Source organism: Sturnus vulgaris, chromosome 9, assembly GCF_052056855.1.
Source record: "Sturnus vulgaris isolate bStuVul1 chromosome 9, bStuVul1.hap1, whole genome shotgun sequence".
NCBI lineage: Eukaryota > Metazoa > Chordata > Aves > Passeriformes > Sturnidae > Sturnus > Sturnus vulgaris.
The window spans coordinates 27645715-27660296 of NC_142251.1; the positions used below are offsets into that span (position 1 = coordinate 27645715).

Consider the following 14582-nt stretch of genomic DNA (forward strand, 5'->3'; position numbering starts at 1 on the left):
AATGAAAAAGTGAAACAAGGCTGAAGATGCATGCCCACAGCTGCTCCTCTGCCCAGGAGTTTTCCTTGCCCCACACACAGCATCTGGTTTTTTTCTTGGAAGTCCACTCTGCTTGTTACTTGCTTCCTTTTTCCTTGGAACTGTTTGCAAACAGTTTAATTGGTTCTTCCACTGTTCTTCTGAGAAATTACATTCTCCTCTACAACTCCCCAGTTCCTCCTTTTTGAGGGGATGAGAGCACTTTCCCTGGGAAATGGGGGTTAAATGAAGGTTGGTGCCAGCAAGGGCTGCCTGGTCTCGGTTAAAGATTTCTGCTCTGTCACTGTCACACACAGAGTGTCCCCATGGGCCAGGGGCTCTGCTCTGTGCCCCATCCCAGTGATTTGGGCACTGCCAGCTGAGTCCTGGTACAACCGTGCAGGATTTAGCCTTGACTGTAACCAACACTCTTTAGCCAAAGTTTTAAATCACTCAGCTCCCCAGTCTGGGAAAGCCCAGACAGGACAGACTGATGTAGGAGATATTGGATTGTCATCAGAACCAAACAAACCAGCACACCTAATCCCCCCAAGTTGCTCTGGTTTCTTTCAGTCCTTGCTGGGACAAAGTTCCTGCATGTGTCAGCCAGAGGCGTTTCTTTGGAAAGGAAGCAGCGTGCCCAAAGCCACCCCAGCCTGCCTGCTCACTGGAATGAATTGGTGACTGCAAAGGGCTGGGGGAAAACCCCAAGAGACTCCAGCTCTAGGCCCCCTGTGCAAGGGGGACCTAACTAATTCTGATAAACACAGCGGATTTTGGCAAATGCTGGGTGAGCGTGTCAGGATTCCAAAGGGAAGGTTCCAGGAGGAGAGCAGGACCTCTGAAAAACACCAAGTAGCACGAAATTCCACGTGCAGGGCAGGAGGAGAAGCTGGAAGCAATCAAAAATCGCAGAAGAATCTGTGCAAAGGTGTTTGTGATGCCCCTGGACGTGCTGTCCTCTCTCCTCTTTTGGATACAATGCCAGGGACATCACTGGAAATGCGGATTTTTTGTGCTACCAGTGCTGCTGAGAGACACTTGCTCGGGGGGACTACAGAAATGACAAGACAATTCCAGAAATGCATAAGCACAACCTTCAGCCACAGGTTGGTTTTTTTTTTAGAGGTTTAGAAAGAAAACCAGAACAAAATCCAGAGTCAGGGAGAGAGGAGACAGAGACGGGACAGAGCTCGTGTCTGGTTCCAAGGCATGTGTGTAAAATGTGAGAATTACAGGCTGCCAAGGGTTTGGGATGTCTTAGCTCAGCATCTTTTTGCACTTCTGCAGAAACGAAGCAGTTTTGCAGAAACTAAGTTTCTTTTCCTGGAGGGAGCAGGTTGGGCCCACTCAGAGCAGCTTTCCTGGTGTCCCCATAATGCCCAGACACGACATTGCAGATCCACAGAAGCCAACAATCCTCTCCACATCCCTCCAGCCCCAGCAGCCTCTGCAGCACCTCAAGGCATCTCTAATTCCTCTGCAGGGCTTGGCCAAGCCTGGGTCCCATGCCAGCCAGCGTTCTGTGGCTGCTAAATGTCACAAAACACCAAAGTCACACTCTGCATCCGAGGGAGCTGCTCTGGGGCAGCACCAGCCCTCCTTGCTGTGGCTGCAGTCGTGTTTCTGGTGAGGAACGAGGGTGAGGGCCCTTCCTAGGGCCTCTCCTCGGGCTGGGCTCAGCCAGGAGCTCCAGCACAGCCAGGGGAGTGACCAGAGGTGGGAAGGGAACAGGAATTTCTGCATGCTCAAAAGTGGACGATGTGGAAGCTGAATTTTCTTCACTAAGCTTCCATGACCTGTGGTGTGCTCTCCAGCACACACCAGAGCGTATTCCTGACCCAATCCACCCTCAACTCAGAGTGGGGTGTCCTCACAGCAGATCCTACACTCCCCTCTTCGTTTGGTTTTGGTTCACAGAAAATATCCTTGCCTAGATGGGAGAACACAGGAAAGAACATTGCTCCTGCTTCCTCTGCATGCAGGTTACATGTCAGGACATGTGTCTCATGACAGGTTAAGAGGGCACATTTTGGGGAAGGGAAACTCTCTGACAGCTCATCCCTAGAAGGCAGGCAGGTAATTATACTCCCAGTGGGCTCCATCCCCACCAGGAGAAGGCAGCGCCTGACTTCGGTCACAGTTTGGTGATTTACAGCAGAAAAAAAAAAAAAAAAGAGCAGTGGAAAGAGCAGTGCTGGACTGCCCCCAAAGAGTGATGCAAAGTCTCTCATCCAAAATCAGCACGGGAGATGCTTCAGGCACCTGATATTTGGCAGCTCTGGGTGTCACAGGCAGAAGTCCCAAAGGCATCCCAAGGGACAGGGAAGGGAAGCCTGCACGGCCAGGAAACGCCCCTCTGGAGGCATTTTCTGGACTCCAGGTTTCCAAGTGTGCAAAAGGGGAAGTTGTTCTCAAACAGTTCTCAGTTTTCTCCCTCCTATGCTTTGCACAACATCCCATGGCTTTAAAAAGTGAGGAAAAAAAGTGAAAAGGGAAGCACACGTCTTCTCTCCAATCCCTTATCCTATCCACCTGTCCCACATTCTTTTCTATTCGTTGCTTCTTTACAGAAAAGGGATTCCAGGAGCATTGCAAGATGCTAGAAAGGGAGAGCCAGCCCTGTAAACTCCCCATCTGAGGCTGAACAGGGAGGTGAGAGCTTTTACTGATAAAAGACTGGGTGAAGACAAGCACTGTCCACCCAGCTCTTCGCTATTGCTGGAAAGAACATGATATTGAAGCTATGAAAGACATAAACACCTCTCCTTTCAAAGGCCCTTACTCAAAACTGAACTGGGATGCAATAAATCAGCCCCCACATTCGCACAGAAAACCAAAAAAAAAAAAAAAAAAATTAAAAAAAAAAAAAAAAAAAAAAAAAAAAAAAAAGAAAGAAAAGAAAGAAAGAAAGGAAGGAAGGAAGGGGAAATTTAGATTAGTCACAAAGAAGTTCCCCCGCCTGCTTCTGTGTGCATAAAGCAATCTCCTGAAGGCACTGTGTTCACTTCATCTCTGCTCCTGGGACAGGAGCTTCCCTTTTCACTTTTTTTCTTCACCAGCCCCTGCTCCTTTGGGCTCCTGCTGTGCTCCTGCCCCTTTCCCAGCAGGAGCAGCTGGGATGGAAGGAGAGCCAGAGGCAGAGGCAGGAGCTGCAGCAGAGCAGATGCACAGCCAGAGGGAAGCTGTGCAGGAGGGATGGATGCTCTGGCAGGGAGGACAGGTTAGGAACACGCTGCACATCGTGTCTGCCGTGGCTCAGTGGATTTTACTGCTTGCCTGCCTCATTTACCTGGGAATGGATTTCCTGCGGCCCTCAACGGTAAGAGCTCATGTTCAACCCTCTGTCTTCTGGCCTCTCAAGCTTTGTGTGGGCTTCCTTTTCTTTGTTTTTTTTTTTTTTAAGAAAAGAAAAAAGCTTTGAAGTTTATCCCTATCCCTATTCAAGTTTTTAATTAATCCCTTCTGTATGATAGTATTTTTACATTTTTTAAATTTTGAATTTCCTGTCCTCAAAATAATATTTAGTGTTGCCCAGTGGAGGGTTTTGGCCCAAGTTTCCTGCAGAGTGACTCTTCCAAGAATGTTCTTTTCACTGACTCTTGGGGAAGGGAAGTCTGACTGCCTCCCGCTCTTCCCCCTCCCTGCAGTGGCTTGTGTGTATTCCCATTTAATTGAATAAGATCCTGTGTGTGAATGACAACCTGACTCGCTCATCAACACCTCCTGAACTTTTGAACTGGGCAAGCAGATGTGTGGGGAAGCAAGTTACCCTCGTGACAGCTCTAGCAAGACCCCTGACACTTTTGGGTGCTCTCAGCCTGCCCATAAGGCAGGGTCAGGAGCAGCCATCTCCTCCTGCCTGTGTCCAGGCAGAGTTTTGAGTGCCCATAACACCAGAGCAAGCAGGGTAAAAACCAGAGATGCTCAGGGCTCGCAATTTTCCAGCACAAGCCGCAGCAAACCCAAGTCTGACTCTCTCAGGGCTTGCAGGCTGCTGGATTGTCAACAACCTTTCACTGCCACTTCAGTGCTGCTGGTGCAGCAGCAATTTCTCCTCTCCTTCTCCAGGAGCTTTGCACCACTTTAAAGCTTGTTGTGCTTCGTTTTAGCCGAGTTCATTCTTTCCTCCCACCAAGGCTGGGCACAGAGGCAAGCCAGGTGTGTAACCATGGCCTTGTGCTCCAGGTTCTCTGCTGTTTAATGGGAACTGCTCTGCACAGCTTTCACTGGCCTGAGGCTCCCAGTGGCTGATAAACGGCAGAGCAATGATGCTGATAACACTGAGAGATAACACTTGTCATTCCGTGTTCTTCTCCTTCCTCTGCTTTGGGAGGCAGAAGTTGCACTGAAAAGCAATCACGGTGCTCAAGGTGCAGAAACCTCTCCCAGGTCACACTCTACCCAGGAAACCTCATCTCTCAGCACCTGGATCTTCTGTAAAAAACATTCTTCTTCCAGACAAATATATCAGGGGCTGGCACTGCTGCCTGTGAGCCTTACAAACCCAAGAGGGGACTCAGTAAAAGTCTGGAGTTTCCCTTCCTCAACAGAAACAGGGTGCTCAAGGAGCAGCAATGGCAACAGATGAGAAGTCCAGGTCCTGGAAGTCACCAAAGGACCTTCTCAGTCTAAAACACTTGCTAACTGCAGGGTTAGCACTATTATTTCTATCCTTTTAACAGGTAACCCTGGTGTCCTGTTTGGAGTGCACTGCTCTGTGCAGGAGTGGGACACGGGGAGATTTCATTGCAGTGCAGTGACAGGGCTCAGTGGATAATCATGAGCTGACCACATAAATGTCTCCTGAAGGGACAGCAGCACAAATCTGACTTGACTTTTGGGGCAGTTCAGGGATACTTTATGGAAGTGGATGAGTGGCTCTCCCCATCCTTGGGAAGGGTCTCCTGTTCTCCGAGGTGTAGGGTGCCATGCTGGCTTTATTTGCAAGGGAATAACTGTGTTTTTTCACAGAGAGACCATATTTGACTCCTTTTCATTGTCCTCATGGAAACACGGCTCTTAAAAAAACACCCTCCTGGACTGCTCTGTGCAAACAGAGCATAAATAATGTCATAGCACATACTCAGCAAAGTCAGCATCTGCAGCCCAGATTGTGCTGAACACAAACGGACAGTGATCTCATCTCTGTCATGATACCACTTGGAGAACAAACCTCAGATTCCCAAATGAGGAAGTTAAAAAAGAGGTCAGTGATAGTCTGCTTTTGCATCTGCAATTCCCAGGTCTTCTGGAATGCCCTTCTCTTGCCACACCTTTCCTCTTGCCACACCTTTCCTCTTACCTGGGAGGTAAAGCCCATGATCCTGGTGAGGAGAAGGTACAGCCCACTTTCAGAGAATGGTCACCTGCCACCTGTGGGGCACCTCCACGTGTGAGGTTTGCACTTTGTGCAGTCTCCGAATTTATTCCTGAAACTTGTGCCACGTGGCACTACCCTGGACACAGTGGGAGGGAGTCTCCTGTTTGGGAATCCAGAACAGGCAGAAAGGAAGCTTTTGTGTGTGAATGGCACAGGGAAATCTGATGCTGTTGGTCAGAAGCACCTCTGTGTCCTCAGCCCTGCTGGCACACTTTCCCACATGCCTCCTATCCAAAGGAAGAGCAGAGAAAGAGAGGTCACTGACTTTGCTCTGGGCTCCCAGAGTCCTTCCAGTGCCACCAAAAATTTTTGTCCACCAACCAATTGTCTCCTCAGCAGGATTCTCCAGTAGGTACTTGCAAAGTGCTTTGAGATCACACAATGACTGCAAGAGATTTGTAAATTTGCATTAGTGACAAGGGAGTTGATATTCTTACAAGTGCAACAAGCTTGTCACCCAGGCTGTGTTGAGCACACCCTGCCCATCAGTGACCAGATTGTCGTAGATGCTGTTTGACCTCCTGTCCTGTTGAGAAATGCCTGGCTGTGCGAGCCAGGAGAGAAACTTGTGCTCTCCAAAATCAGATCCAGCATGAGATTCAAGCTGAGGCAATGGGCAGGATGGGTGATGCCAAGGGAGACAGCTCCACCAGACTCGGTGGCTTTAAAGCTTGTGCTTGCTGGCCATCTCCAGCCCTGCAGGAGTCGTGGCAGCACTAGAGGGTGCCAGAGCAGATCTTTTCCAGCAGCAGCACCCACCTCAGCTCCGGCTCAGAGCACCCCCAGCTCCTGCAGACAGGCTGTGCTCACACCACGCACGTCCCCTGTGTGCTCCTGGGACACCCGAATCCACGGAATCAGCCCAATCCACACCTCCCCCTCAGGCACGTCTCTGCCTTAGGAATCCTTTGGCACAGGTAAAGAGAGGAGCGCTGGGCACTGAGCCCGAGCTTTCACTCTTTAATCAGAACTTGTGGTTGTGCAGAGACTGCAGATTTGGGTCTCCTGTGGTTATGACGAGACTAAAGCTTGAGATGCCGAGTTCAGATTTAAAAATCCAGTGCAGAAGAGTGGTGCTTTGCATATCCGACCACTAGGATACACACTTCTGTATTTCCATTCACTTTCTCTGTTACATTCACAAAACACACAGCACAGGATCACAGGATCACAGGATCACAGGATCACAGACTCACAGGATCACAGGATCACAGGATCACAGACTCACAATGTCACAGACTCACAGGATCACAGAATTACAGAATCACAGAATGATTGAGGCTGGAAGGGACCTTGAAGAAAATCTCTTTCCAACCCCTCTGCCATAAGCAGAGAGGGACACCTTCCACTATCCCAGGTTGCCCCAAGCCCCCTCCAACCTGGCCTTGAACACTTTCAGGGATGTGGAAGCTTCCACAGCTTCTCTGGGCAGCCTGTGCCAGCGCCTCACCACCAAAATTAGGAAGAATTTCTTCCTAATACCTAATCTAAACCTCCCTTATCACTCTTGTCAAAAGTCTCTCTCCAGCTCTTGTTGGAGGTACTCCAAAGTGCTTTAAGTGCTCCCTAAAGCTTTCTCTTCTCCAGACTAAATAATCCCAACTCTCTCAGCCTGCCTCCACAGAAAAGCTGCTCTGGGAGGGTTTTAAACCATTTAAACCATCTCCGTGCACTTGGGAGCCTCTGAGAGACACACACATCCTGCAGTAAAAACCTGACCCAGAGTGCAGGGAGCCATAAAGCCAGACCCAGCTCTTGGTGCCCTGCAGGAGGGGGGGACAGCACACCTGGATCCCTGCTCTATTTGCCAGGTGCTCTAAGCCAGGCTCGTAGAGAAAAGCCTCTGCACCCCAAAATCCTTCCTTGCTGTTTGCTCTGACTCCACTGCACACACCAGTGTGATTTTCTAAACAGAACCAACACTGCCCTGGGTGCTCTGGAGCGCCCAGCACTGGGAGCCATTCTGAAATGGTATCCTCTAATAATGATTAAAAATCCAACCCAGGTCAGAGCTGGCTGGGAACCATGCTGAAATGGTATCCTCTAATAATGATAAAATATCCAGTCCAGGTCAGAGCTGGCTGGCAGCAGCTGTGACCCCGAGGCTTCCTGAGCTGTTTTTGGAGATGCATGTGCTCTGCTCCTGCAGGGAATGAAGGATCCTGTCTGGGAAATGAAAGGGGCAACACCAGCAAGATGTCAGCCTTAACAAGGATTTATTTATCCATTTATTTATTTATCCATTTATTTATTTATTCATAATTTTATTTATTTCGTTATTTATTTAGTTTTAATTTTTTAAAAAAAATTATTATTATTTTTAAAATTATTTTTGCTTTCTTTTCCAGATCCAGAGTGACAAAGTGCAGTGGACCCATATCCGGTACACAGGTGGGTGTTGGGGTGGGGGGACCTTGACCCCTTGGTGATCCCCCACCCCTGTGCCACATCCCCCTGGCACACTGGGAGGGCTCCACCACAGTCCCCAGGGACCTCTGTGGCATCCTGTGGCCCCCAAAATACCTCACTGGCTGCTATGTGCTTGGTGCCACAGTGGTGGCTATTTCTTCTGATGGAGGACAGGTGCCAGGAGAGGGAGAGGAGCCAAGCCTGCCCCAGCGCTGCAAGGGGCCCAAACGAAACAATTGTGTTTTCCCAGAGCAGAATAAAAAACCTGAAAACCTGGGTGGACTTCTGCAGCCCTCATCTCTCTCCTCAAACCATCTTTCACTCTGTGAGCGAACAAGAAAGACATTTTGGGGAATTTACTAAATGAGTTTTCCTGAAACATGTCAATGGTCTCCTGATTTATGGCAAATGTTAATTATTTCCTTGGGAGGAGTGGGTGAGACCACACACCATACCAGATGTGCTGCTCTGCGTGTCAGCTACATTGGATGTTTGTGCTGCACCTCAAAGATAAAACTGATTATTGAAATTTTTAAAAAAATCATACTGAAAGTGCTATTGACAGTTTTGTTTTCAGTTAAAAGAGTGAGACTTTTCATTGAAAGCGTGAGGTTTGTTTCCAATTAAAAGCAGGGAGTCCAACCTGATAGGAACTCACGTCCTTTAGGGGAAAAGCTTGAGGAATTTGGCCCCAGCCCAGAGGGGTTTGGTGCCTGCCTGGAGCCCCTCTGGGTGCCCTGGTGCCAGGGGTTCCAGCAGGGAAACATGACCAGCACAGCCCTGGGAGCTGTTATTCTTAATTCCACGGGAAAACCTTTCATGGCAAATTCCGGTTTAATTTCTCCTTATTCTGCTCTGTACTAATTAGTTCCTTCTGCTCTGTCTCTTTGCTGATATCTCATCTTTTCTTCTGGAAAAAACACCCCCACAACCAAACTCCAAGGCAAGGCTTATGTTACCAGCACCTCCACAGAAAGCACTTTTTGTCTTCCAGCTTTTTCTCATCTTATTTATCATCTTTATTTTCCTGTCCTTTTTATGGATCTGCACTTTCTAAACTCACAGTGATGCTTTACTTACTGCATTTTTCTGTAATAATACTTACTGTATTATTCTGAGACACAGAGTAAGTAAACAGTGCATAAATAAAAATTTGGAGGAGCAATCCACATAAACCATGTGCCAAAAGGCCCGGCTTGGTCGAGAGTGGGAATCTCAATTTTCATGGTAGATGATGCCTGGCTCTGCTCTGCCCTGTTCTCTAGTTTACCGTACAGCTTCTCCCTATTTTATGTTTTTCAATCTTCCCTGCATCAGGTGGTGCAAAGCAAGCCATTTCCTAGAGGAAAATGATCGCCTTTGATTTGCTCATCTTAGTTTCCTTCCGTTCCAGGCAGGAGCACCAGAGGAGTAGCCATGAATCTCACTGCTGAGGGGGGCCCCATGCAGATCAGGAATGGCTCCATCATGATCCCCTGCGATGGCCTCTACCTCGTGTCCCTGAAAAGCTTAATCTACCTGGAAGAGGAGGACTGGCTGAAGCTGACCCTGCAGGGGACACAGAAGACAAACAGCAACGCCCTGTGGGAGCAGATTGTGCAGGTCAACGACAGCACAGTGAACCTCACCACGGTGCTCTACCTGTTCAGGGAGGACAGCATCACTCTGTGGACCGACTCCAACGCCAGCATCTGGGACATGTCCTTCAGCGTGGTGTTGATCACTGACAGCCTGAGTGCTAGCTGCAGGAGCTGGCCCTGAAAAGCAGCAGGGAAAGCACAGCCTTGCCCAGCCACCTGTAGGTCTTGTCCTTGTGCAGGCAGAGCCCCTCCCTGGGGCTGTGGAGTGCAGATAAACCACAGTGCAGACACATAGTGCATGCCTCTTTGGAGCTCTGTGCAGCTGATTTGCTACCCAGGATGGATCTTTCCAGCACTGGGGATAGGGATGCCTGGAGCTCTTGGGAAGAACAGAAACGAAAGCCAAAGAAAGTCACCCAAGGTTTCTCAATTTACTTTACAGTGTCTGTACATAGTAGAAATGTGTTGTGTTTTTTCTCAAATAAAAGTCTGGTGAGCCAGGAAGATACCTCAAGTGTCCTGAAGCCACTTGGAGCAGGAGGAGCACGAATCTGCCTGGAAATCAGGGAAGAGGCAGCAGGGGAATGCCTTTGGAGTGAGCCAGATAAAGGCTGTAAGAAAAGGTGGTATTTGAGCTGGCAGGACTGCACTGGGCAGCAGGAGCACTGGCTGTGGAGTTTTGGGGTGCAGCCTTTGAGAGCAGAGCCCCACTGGCTGCTCCAGCTGCCTGCAGACTACTGAAGCCTGGCCCCGAGGAATATCTGGTGGGATATTTACACCTTGAGATGTGAGGTGTCAGAGGAAAATCCCCTTCAAGCACACACACACACACACACACACACACACAGAGACAGGATTGACCCAAAAGTGATCCAGGCACATAAAAAGTAGGGCAAAGAAGACTCCTAGATTTGGTGAGTTCTCTCTAACAGACCAAGCAGAAGCTGCAGGTCTGAGCATCCTTTCCCCAGGGAAGATTCAGGTTCTCAGGACTGCCCTTGGCTTGGTCCTACAACCCCGAGCTGCAGAGGCACCTGAGCACTCCTGCCTGCCTCCTGCTGCACTCACACTGCTCTCAGGGCTGCCCATCCCTGCTCTCCTTGCTGGACACAAGTCCTGCCCTGCCCTCAGCACAGCCAGCAGCTGGGCGATTTTGGGTTGAAGTGAGGCAGGTTTTAAGGGCAAATTGACTTAACTACGTGTCCCCTCAGTGAACTCCATCCACATTTCAGCTTGTACACTCCAAAAATCTTTTGTTCAAAGTATTTATGTATTTAAATGACAGGCACAGGAACATCAGGTTTCTCAGAAGCACTGGGAAGGGTTCAGACCAGGTTGTCAGCACTGAACTCCTCTTTGAAAATGCTCCCAAAGCTCCCTGCTTTGCAGGCACCCACACCTGGACTGACTCACTCAGGTGCTACAGGAAATAAGAACATGCTCCAGGCTTTGGAGAGCTTTCCTGGGCTTTAGGCTAATGAACTTCCCTACCTGGGCCAGGCCAGAGCCCCAGAGGACACTGGCTGAAGCAGTTCACTCATGATGTGCCAAGAAGCAGCTTTTCTCCTCTCGACTGAGAAGCTGTGGCTGACTTGCACCCACAGGATAATCATCATTAAGGGATATTTTGGGCTTTAAACTCCGGCCACGCTCACCACCACGGGAACTGAAGGCAGCTGCACCCTGCCCCGAGGCTGGGGATTGTCACACTCCCCAGCAGAAGTGAGAATGTGTTTCTCTTCCTAAAAAAACCAATAAATTTTCCCTTTGCAACGTTTGGGCTTGTGGTGTCCCTTGGAGGCAGGGGTGGGGGAGGAGAAGGAAGTTGGAAGTGACAGGTGAATTATAGAATTATACATTCAGTGTTTGAACAGGCATTTCCAGTGCTATGAAAACTATGCCAAATTTTCACATACCTTTTTTTTTTTAAAAAAAAAACCAGTTCAGCTTTTGTTTCAGCTCTCCACGAGGGTATGCAGGGCTGGTGCTTCCCAACATGTGCTAACACACGTCAGTGGTGTGTGCAGGGGTGCACAGGACAGCGAGGAAGGTGAAGCCTAAAGAACACAAATTGCTCTTTGGAAAGCTGCACCCTTTCTTCTTGTTTGGAGCAGGAGAGGGCATTCCACACACTGATCCCACTGCACTTCCAGGCTGAGCTGTGGCTGGACATCTGTCCTGGTTTGGGGTAAATTTAGGGAGAAAAATTTTTAATGGGGTTTCTTTAGTAGGGTTTAGATCTCTCAGGGGGGAGGCCTTCATGTGTCTCTGGTCCCTAGGCTTTTTTGAGGTTTTAGTACCTTCCTGGCTCCTAGGCTTATTTTCTTATCTGCAAATAGTTCCAGTAGTGTCCCTAACATGTAGTTTCTACAGTAGAGAGTATTAGAATAGCTATTGTGCTGGTCTCAGTAGTAATTATTTATAGAAAGTTTATTAAGGTATTGAAGTTTATTCCAGATATATACTGTTTATGGTTTCTTCATCCTACCCTGCATCCCAGTTCCAATAACATGTTTTGGGGGTTTATTACACCCAATTCGTTAAAAGAAAATATCTATACATATACATGCCCTTGTCTTGAAATAAAGGTAGAAACCATTCACCTCCTGACACTGATTCCTTGATGGACTCACTGTCCTCATCAGTAAGTTTCTGTACCATCAGCTTTTGTTTGTACCCAGAGACACCTTTCCTCCACAAGGTTAAAAGTCTCTGTGGTATGAGATCTTTGTTGCTGGGCTTGTTGAGGCCCTGCAGGAGCTCACAGCTGGTGCTGGAGCCCCATCTCACAGCTCTGTTCAGCCAGCTCAGTGCACCCAGCGTTCAGGTGCAGGGGTGTGGAAGTGCAAGGCTGCACCAGGCACATTCTGGAGACAATCCCTGACTACAGAGGGGCAGCACATTTGTTTTTCCTGTGCTTACTGTCACTGCAAGGGGACCCTTTGCTCTGTCCTCCCTTTCCATGAGGCCATCCCACAGCACACAGCCATCAGCTGGGTCATTATAAACCCTTGGTGTCCCTGCTGACCCTTGGTGTCACTGCTGACCCTCGGGGTCAAGGCAGCCTCTCCCACTGCTGTGGTTTTTGTCCAACAAGCCACAGAGGAGGCCACTGTGCACTCCCTGCCTCCTCTCTCTGCTTTCCCATCTGTCCTGGCTGCCATTGAGGGTGGCAGAGCTGGTGGCCACCCCTGGGGAAGGAGCTGGCCTCAGCTGGGCAGGAGTACCAAATGTGACGCAGAGCAGAGTGGGAAATGCGATGGAGGCCTCTTCTCCTTACACAACAAATGATGGGAAGCACTTGAAGTCCATTCACACCCGAAAATCATTTCATTTCCTACCACATATAGTTATCAGTAATAATGGATAACGAGCCTGTGGTTTTTCAGACACCACTTATTTCATCAGCCAGTGTGAGTCACAGCCATTGCCTGTCAGCTTCACCAGGGAGAGAGACCAAGAGAGCTGGAGGTTGCTTGGCAAAGTGCAGCTGGCTGCTGCTGCTGCTGCAGAGCCAGCACTGTCCATATCAGGCAGCAGAAAGTACAGGAATTTAGTTTCCTTGTTCAACAATCAAAATGGGGAAGTATGATTTGGAATCAAGGAGCTTCCTGCAGTAATTAGTTGGGAAGGTTTAACTGTAAATTAGACTTTTCTCAGCAGCATCTCTAACTTCAGAGCTGTTCTCTGAGCTGGAAGTTGGTTGGTTCCTGTATTCCAAGGGATCCAGACCAGCCCCAGAGATGCTTGCTTCCAGCTATGGGGTAATCCACCAAAACAAGCAAATTGAGCAACACACTCGCTGAGGGCTGGGAGGAGATGGTGCCAGGCCAGAAAAGGACAGTGGAGAGAGAGCAGCAGGAGGATTTATCATCTTCTGCAGCCTTATATGCCCTAAGGCCAGGGAGGATCAGGAGGTTATTGCTCATTTTCCAAGTGGATGGGGAAGGCAGTTAAGGGCTCCATTCTCCAAGTGGATGAGGAAAGCTGTTTAGGGCTAGCAAGCAGAGTGGAGACTGAGGTCACATCTCCCCATGGGGATGTCGAGCAGTGAGGCAACTTTCTGGCAGCTGTTCAGCATCCCAGAGCAGAACACACATCCCACAACGTGCTGGGAGAGGCTCTCTGTACCCACTGCACCAGGAAAGAGGAGCCTGGAGAGTAGAAAACCCCCAGGCCAGGGCAGGAGAGGACAGTGGGGCTGGCTTAGCTGTCCCACAGGGGCAAGGACACTGGGCACAGAGCCAGGAAAACACGGGGGAGGAGAGCTCAGGAGAGATGGGGAGCTGGTAGGGGTCTGTGGGCTGCCTGTCCTTAGGACTTCAGGAATGTAGGACAGGCAGAAGGCAGGACTAAAACAGGGTTTCACCTGTCAGCTCACTCCCAGTGAACCAAACCTCTGCAAACACCTAAACACAGCCACTGTCCCCTCAAACACCCCCTGCCTCCTCGTGCACAATTCCATTTTCAGTGTCACAGCTCTGAACTCTTGCTCACCTTTTGCCCAAGGGGATTACGAGTCCCTGTGCTGCTCACAAGCACAAGAGTGATGCTTGAGAGGCTCCCTGGAACAGAGGCTGGGCAGAGTTAAAGGAATAAAGCAGGGGTTTGTTAAAAACCCTTCAAAGGATTCACCTTGGGCACTGCAAGATCCTGGCCATGGCTACACCCAAGATGGACTCAGAGTCACAAATTTTCACACTTTTATAAGTTTTGTTCCATTTCCATCTTGGGGTTCATTGTCCAATCCCAGCTCCAGGTTCTGCAGTCCCATCCTCCCAGATTCTCTCCTCAATTCCCTGTTGTTTGCACTTTTTGGGGCTGAAGCTGCAGCGGTGTCCTTGGTTGTGGGGCTGGCAAAGGATTGTTTTGTGTGCCTGAGCTGTGAAGAGAACTTGTAACACTTTGTATGAAGTGCAGAGTTATACACTGATGCAGTGCAGAATCTGGAAAATATGAAAGCTGAAATTTAAGGCATCAAGAGCACTCCCATTTCTGAGCCTGCACTTTCTCCTGCCTCTGCATTTTGCTGGGGCTGGTAGTCCATGCTGTTCTTTGGTGGCCAGCCAAGGCACAGGGCAAAGTTTGGGGCAAGACAAAACTTGATGTGATCACAGACTGGCTTTCCTATTAATTGCTTTCATTGTTTGCTTTAAAGCAAAATCCGCCTATTTACTGGCAATCCAGAGACC

The 14582-nt window shown here is 49.2% G+C and overlaps 1 protein-coding gene across 1 annotated transcript; it reads left to right on the forward strand.

Moving 5' to 3' along the window:
* Positions 1–576: 576 nt before the first annotated feature.
* TNFSF4 (TNF superfamily member 4) lies at positions 577–11075 on the forward strand. The gene is made up of 3 exons (XM_014874680.2): positions 577–3340; positions 7750–7792; positions 9204–11075. Exons 1-3 carry the CDS (start codon positions 3140–3142, stop codon positions 9569–9571), a joined length of 612 nt encoding a protein of 203 aa, XP_014730166.2. The 5' UTR covers positions 577–3139; the 3' UTR covers positions 9572–11075.
* The last annotated feature ends 3507 nt before the right edge of the window (positions 11076–14582 follow it).

Excerpts from the sequence above, each read along its gene's own strand:
- TNFSF4 (XM_014874680.2), top strand. The coding sequence starts at position 3,140 with ATGGAAGGAGAGCCAGAGGCAGAGGCAGGAGCTGCAGCAGAGCAGATG. Across the intron at positions 3,341-7,749 it reads ATTTCCTGCGGCCCTCAACG|ATCCAGAGTGACAAAGTGCA; the intron begins GTAAGAGCTCAT and ends TTTCTTTTCCAG. Across the intron at positions 7,793-9,203 it reads GACCCATATCCGGTACACAG|GCAGGAGCACCAGAGGAGTA; the intron begins GTGGGTGTTGGG and ends CTTCCGTTCCAG.